The sequence below is a fragment of the Trachinotus anak genome, unplaced genomic scaffold (genome assembly GCF_046630095.1).
Source record: "Trachinotus anak isolate AG129_WGS33_773 ecotype Australia unplaced genomic scaffold, CSIRO_AGI_Tana_v1 ptg000016l, whole genome shotgun sequence".
NCBI lineage: Eukaryota > Metazoa > Chordata > Actinopteri > Carangiformes > Carangidae > Trachinotus > Trachinotus anak.
Genome location: NW_027273867.1, coordinates 14,294,494 through 14,301,722, shown reverse-complemented (window position 1 = coordinate 14,301,722; position 7,229 = coordinate 14,294,494). Strand labels below are relative to the sequence as shown.

The 7,229-nt window shown below is 42.8% G+C and overlaps 1 protein-coding gene across 1 annotated transcript; it reads left to right on the top strand.

The window, feature by feature from the left end:
• Positions 1-2,226: 2,226 nt before the first annotated feature.
• hey1 (hes-related family bHLH transcription factor with YRPW motif 1) lies at positions 2,227-4,143 on the top strand. The gene is given in 6 exon segments (XM_071500658.1): positions 2,227-2,336; positions 2,338-2,442; positions 2,629-2,704; positions 2,827-2,910; positions 3,052-3,133; positions 3,441-4,143. Coding segments are annotated over 6 exon segments (1,122 nt in total). The 5' UTR covers positions 2,227-2,241; the 3' UTR covers positions 4,121-4,143.
• The last annotated feature ends 3,086 nt before the right edge of the window (positions 4,144-7,229 follow it).

Genomic DNA, 7,229 nt, shown 5'->3' with positions numbered 1-7,229 from the left:
TCATCATCCTCATCAATTAAAGCTTGAATTGAAATCATGTTTTAATTCCATTAATGGAATATATGAACTTCTTTTCTGTTTGTAGGTTCTTTCCCTGCAGGATTCCTATATGTAAACAGACATTACCATAACCAGTAGATGATAAATTATTATATTTAAACATTGTGTGATAAACGGAAAAGTTCTAATTTATACCTTTTATATCATATAGATCATATTAATATCTGGTCTGGCCATCTTTGTAAAACTGATATATGCCCGTGAAAATCTGAAAGTCAATAAACTGTCTTAAAATAACAAATATCTGCTGTAACAGCTATCTAAGTGAAAGTATCAATACCACATTATTCAAATAGTCTTGCATTCAAATTTTTTTTTCAAGTGAAAGTACTTGGTCAAGTTATAACCTAATTATAACTGCTTTATGTGCTCTTGGCTGAATTAGTGTAATTAATGTCATTACATTAGTCTATATTTTATAAATGGATCAATTACGTTATAATGAAATCAAAGGTAGCTTGTGAATATAGCGGACTAAAAAGCGCAATAATTACCCGCATTGAAGTGGAAAGTAAAAGTAACATAAAATGGAAATACTGAACAGTGGTACAAGTACCTCAAAATTACACTGTCCAGTAGGCTACTTAAGTAATTGTACTTAGTTACTTTCCACCACTGCTGTCTGCATGATAATTCCTGCAACAGCACAGTCCACACGTTGACGTAAAAAGTGATTTAAGTTATGCAATAGCTTATCTCATGTAATGTTATTGTGTTATTTCTATTAAATGGCAGTCTGCTCTTTGAATATGCCACCGCAGGAGACCCTCCACTGGAGAGCTCCAGCTCCGCATGCAGTAACATGAGCTCCCCATGTATACAAACACACAGCAGCTCTGTCAAATTATTTGGGGAGTGTGACCATTATAGGAGCCGCAGCCTTGCGGTGGTGATGATGTGGAAACTCCGGGGAGAAGGGGACGGGAACGGCTTTGATTGCATTATGGTCTTTTGTTGAGCGCACTCACAAAGTCCTTGAAGTCCCCACAGCGTCTTTACCGTGCATGAGGTCTCTCTGTGGGGTAAGATTAGACTCGGTGGCTTCCTCTGGTTGCGGCAGCGCTCCCTGTCTCTCCTCCCGGGCTGAGTTAGTATTGGATTACAGGTTCACACGCTCGCTCGCAGACCGCCCGTCGCCCCGACCAATTGCTCCATTCATTCCTGCGCCGGAGACGGCCGCCGGCCTCTGATTGGTTATCAGCGCCGGTTAGGGAACTTTCCCACGGCCAACGCGTGCTGACAGCCGGCCAGCCACTCCTCATCACCACCGGGACACACACGGGGGAGGGGGGGCTGGGGGCGGTGGAAGGAGAGGGGGTGGGGGTGGGGAGTGGGGAGTCACGGACCGAAAGTCCATTGGACCGCTGTCAAAGTTTCTCCAAAGATCCTCTATGGTTTGGAAGATCAATCACTCAATCACTTCAACTATGGATGAAGACTTTTGAAAGTTCAAGACCTCGTACACAGTATTAGGCCTACTTTTGTTTCTGTTTTGTAACTGATATGGACCTATGTGTCTGGAATAAAGTGATAAAGTAAAGTAGTTCGTTTTAAAAATGGTCTCGCCACATGCTCCATGAGGTAGCTGGAGTTTTTGATGGTTTATTACATGATCTTCTTCGGCAGGTGGAGTCTCTCAGCTGCTGCTTCGAATCTCAACTTTTGGGCCAAGACAACAATCCTTAAAGTGCTCAAAAAATGATGAAGACTGTGTAGAAATTAAAAAACAGCTTTTTTTTTTTTTTTTTTTTTTTTTTTTTTTGCTTAAATTATTAAAGAATTATCACAGAACAAAACAACAACAACCAAGATATCTAAGATTTTTTCATAAGACCGAGGAGTTATATAGCTATTTCAAATATGGGTCTACATATATTTCAAAATATTTAATTCTGGTTAGCGAGAGTAGGCTATATGTTGTGTGTTTAGCTTACTCTCAATGAAATGATGTTTTCATGATGAGATGCGTGAGGCCAAATCTCACTGACACGTAGGATACACTTTTAAATGAAATCAATCACAGAAATACCGACAGAGTGAGATGTCTCCCCCCTCTCAGACTTGTCAAAGCGCACCAGGATGCGCTTGGGCCAACTGCGCTGTCAGTCAAACCCACGACCGGCCTGTGATTGGGTGGTTGTGTCCCAGTCCCCGCCCCTGTTGGCCGACGGCAGCGTTGAAATGACACCGTGGGAAAGCTGCGCGCTTCAAACGGAGGCGCTCCGGGCGAACCTGGGCAGACGCACGTCTGGCAGTCAGAGCGGGCACACTGAAGGACTATTGTGGACGAATCAAAATGAAAAGGAATCACGACTTTAGCTCCTCGGACAGCGAGCTGGATGAGACAATTGAAGTGGAGAAAGAGAGCGCGGATGAGAATGGGTAAGTTTAAAGTCTAAGTGACACTGAACTGTAGGTTATTTTCTCTTATTTATTTGATTCGATTTAGTGGATAGGGGAATGGGACAAAACCGGCTGTAAAAAAAAAAAAAAAAAAAAAAAAAAAACTTTAATTTTTTGTAAAACTGAAGAACACGACTGAACCCACGCTGTTTCATCTCTTTTAAGGAACATGAGCTCTCCTCTCGGCTCCATGTCCCCGACTACATCAACTCAGGTGCAGGCGAGGAAAAGGCGTCGAGGCGTAAGTGAAGCTTATTTGTATAAACGTCCATTTGTGCAGTTGGAAAACCTTGTGATTGACGTCTCCGCATTTTGTCGTACTGTTGCGCAAATATCTACATGACGAGTCTTGTGTCTCCTCAGATTATTGAGAAACGGCGACGGGACAGGATCAACAACAGTCTCAGCGAGCTCCGCAGGCTCGTCCCCAGCGCCTTTGAGAAACAGGTGAGAAACAGGCAACACGGCTCTGACACCACAGTGCCAAAAAAAACAAAAACAAAAAAAAAACGAAACCACATTATTCACCTATGCTCTTTTGGATTGTTTGTATCTAATCTCCTTCTATTTGTTTCCTCCACAATGAAGGGCTCAGCCAAACTGGAGAAAGCGGAGATTTTGCAGATGACTGTTGATCATCTGAAGATGCTTCACGCAGCTGGAGGCAAAGGTAAATGTCTGGGATTCACCGACAGTTACAGAAAAGTGCCGTTATCACACAGAGAGGGGGCAAAACCGGGCGTTAAGGAGTGAAGAAATACATTTATAGATGAATGAATAAGATGTTAAATTGAATATTTGAACTTTTCTAACAGGCCTGGCAAATAAAATCTCAGTTCAACAGATTATTTACTCTCTCTCACTTCCAAGGCCAAGGGCATACTGATTCACGTCAGACAGAGCCCCTTCAACTCTGGACAAACTTGTTTTGCAGATGGGCTGACTTTTTAACTAATCAGCTGTCTTCTTGCTCTCAGGTTACTTTGATGCCCATGCCCTGGCGATGGACTACCGTGGTCTGGGCTTCAGGGAGTGCCTGGCTGAGACGGCCCGCTATCTGAGTATAATCGAAGGCTTGGACAGCACAGACCCTCTGCGGCTCCGTCTGGTCTCCCACCTGAACAACTACGCCAGTCAGCGAGAGGCTCACTCCGGTCTGAGTCACCTGGCGTGGGGTTCTGCATTTGGATCCCCCCCTGCCCACCTCACCCACCCACTTCTCCTCCAGCACCAACAGGGGGCATCTTTGGCACCTTTACCCCGCAGCCCCACCAGCAGCCCACAGACTCCTCTGTCATCTACATCCGCTTCATCCACCTCTTCCTCCTCTTCGTCCTCATCATCGTCGTCGGCTGCAGAGACTCAGGTCCCAGGCAGGCGCAGCAGCAGCAGCAGCAGCACCACCCCCCACTCAGATCAAGGCCCGATCCGGGTCCCACCTACAACTGGTGCTCCTACCACCGTCCTGCACCCCGCCCTGGTTCCTTCATCAGCATCCAAGCTCTCCCCTCCTCTCCTCTCCTCCCTCTCAGCGTTCGCCTTCCCCTTCAGTGCCTTCCCCATCATCTCCCCCACCACCAACATCAGCCCCCCAGCCCCAACATCCAGTGTGGGAAAACCCTACAGACCCTGGGGTATGGAGATAGGAGCTTTCTGACTGAAGTGAGCACCTCAACACAATCTACATATAGACTCAACTCACTACCCAGCTGAGCTGGACTTTCATGGACAAGACTTTTTATTTTCCCTGCTAAGAAAGTACTATTTTTTCTATGATGTTGACATCCCACAGAGGATATACCTAGCTATAGGATTTCTATTTTCTTGCTAACGTATTGTGTTTTGTATAGACGAGAGAACAGCGAGGAGGGAGACCACGACTAAAAAGCAGCAAGAGTGATTTATTGTGTTGATTGGTCTGTGTTCCTGCCCACCCCTTTAGAAGTTTTCACCCACTGTTGTCAGCCTATCAGGAATGGCTTTTCCAGATGGTCAAGCAGTTGCCGTCCGTCAAGTTCCTGGGTGAAACTGTCCCCCCCTTTGTTTTCCCCCTGAGCTGAAACACCCAGTGTTGATGCCCTGGTTACACAGAGTGGGTGGTGTGAAAGGAGGGCTTGAGGTGGTAGAGAGTCACCCCCTTTTTAAAGCATTTTATGGGGTGGAATAACCGAAACCAGGTGTTTGTTTGACTAAATACTGGGAACAGAAGTTAGCTACCAGCTCGGTCAAAATAAACCTAACCATGATTTACCCACAACCTCTTCATGTTCATATGGTGCCCCATTGTTTAAGCTTACCTCCTCAAGTTATGTTTCCTCTCTACAGTAAATTCTGTCCTTAACAATCCAAGCTTCACATATGTTTTACCAGTTTTTTACCAGCTTTTCCAGTTTTTTCTCATGTAAATGATGTTAGGGTGATTTTTATGACCTTGTCTCTTGTATTTGTTCAGCAGAGCAGCATTGTCAGTCAGTATTTACCAAGAGGGAGTCATGCTTTATCCGTTAAAGCAGTTTCAGTAAAACAAGGAAACACAGTTCAGTTTTTTTTTTTTTAAATCATTATTGTCTTAAGAGGCATTTAGAAATTCAAACTCAACGTTATTTGTGGGTCTCCTGATCAACCTCACTGTGACTTTGTATATGTAATGGTTGTACAAAACACAAGCGAGCACTGACAAATCAGATTTTCAGCTTTTCAAAGTTGTTGCTGGTGGTAATGACAACTTCCCTGTAATAAAAGAGTTCTGATACATCACCTGTGGCTTTATCACTGTTTTCTATGCGTGCATGTGCGTGTTTGTTCAAATGAGTATGGGTATGAATGTGTTTTTGTGTGCATGTGCTGTATGTGCCTGCAGTTGTTTTCGGGTGTGTTTATGTGTGCGCGTGTGTGTGTGTGCACTCGCACTACGTGGCGACGCCTGGTATCAGATGAGGCTGCTTGTTTCTCTCAGCAGCCCTCTGTGTGTGCACAGGAAACCATTAACAAGGAGGGGATATCCTGGACAATAGCAGCCCGGCTGGCCCCATGCGCTCCGTGGGAACTAGAGGAGGAGGAAAGAGGGAGGGAGGGAAGGTTGGAAGAGGATAAAGAAGGAAAGGAAGAAGGGATTGAGCATAGGGTAAGAGATGGAGGGAAGAAAGAAAAAGAAGAGGGAGGCCAAAGGAGAGAGCAGGAGAGAGGGACTGAGAAACTGTGAGAAAGGAAGTGTTCAGAGAACAGTTTTGTCTCTTTGCCATCGTTTCAGCTTGCACCAGCTGCACCTTCTGTTCTCAGCTCCTACACGCCGTCTCTGCGTCTGCTGGACCAAAATTTGACTCACTCGCCAAAACATCCCTCCCGCTTTCATCTGTCTGTCTAAAATGTCCGCTCTCTCTTTCCCTTTTGATCTCTTTCGTCATTCTCCATTCTCCATTTGCTCTTTAACTGAGGATGATGCAGGGCCAGGTAGTGATGTAAGCTGCACTGCAGCCAAAACCACAAGGTCGATCACATTTTTAGTGAAGACAACTTGTCTTTTGTCTCCCCCAACTGGTCATAAGTGGTACTTCAAATTGGAGAGTGTGGAACAGGAAAACCTGTGAAGTATTGAGTTTCTTTATTTAAAAGTGGCAGAAACACAATGTAACAACACTCAGTATTAAAATGTACTTAAATGTATACTATTACTGGATTATTATTATTGATTTATTGACTTGTTAGCACCATTCTAATGTTGTAGTTTATGAAGGTGGAGCTAATTTTAATATTTTCATTCACACTGCACATGTGTGTCTTCTATAAACTGGTCAGACTCTAGTTTTTGTATAGAAAATTAATATCTAGTAACTAAAGCTGTTTTAGAAAAAATGTAGTGGATTAAAAAGTACTTGTTTACCTTTGAAATGTGATGAAGTAGAAGAATAAAAACTTTATTCTTCTATCCTACAACATTCTGGAGACATTTTATGTCTCTTCATCAAAAAGACGAGGGTACTCAAGTGAAGTGCAATTTCTGTACTAGAGTAAAATGTGGGTACCTCAAAAGTACTTAAGTACACTAAATATACTCAAATGTAAATGTTCCATTCTGCTGCTTATATGTAAAATAAGCTTTCTTATCATTTTTCTCTGTTATAAAATGTCAACATCTTCTAATTTCCACCCTGTAAATATGATTAAACTGCTTCATAATATTTGAAGCTGAAATTAGTGGTGAAATAATCAGCTGTTTAATCAATTAGTCAACTCACTGAAAATTAATCAATAATAATATTGATGTTTCACAGGTTAAAGGTTGTTTTTTTCTCAACAGATATTTTGGCTTGTCATAGCAGGGAAAGGACACGCAATAAATACCATAACAATAGCTCTGTACCACTGAAGTGGGTCAGTCAGCCAAAAAGAGTTGACATCAACAATGGCAGGTGCCCTGAAAGGAGCTACGTAAATTGCAAACCTTATTAATAATATGAATTACCTGTTGCTTTTGTGCAATCATAAGGTCAGGTGAATCTTTTTTTTTTTTAATTTGATCATTTAAATATATAAACTTGGTCCCTGGGGGCATTGTGATGGGTGCTTTTCATTGTTTTCTGTTTTTACATTTACAGACCAAATTAATAAGTGATTGATAATAAAAAGATACCATGCCATTTTTGTCTCAATATAATCTATATCTATATTGTTAAAGGTACTGTGTACATGTGTCAAGTTTGTCAAGTGAAATCAAGTGGCACTACCTGAATGCTACAGTATGTGAAAGAAGCCACACTCCAAACCAA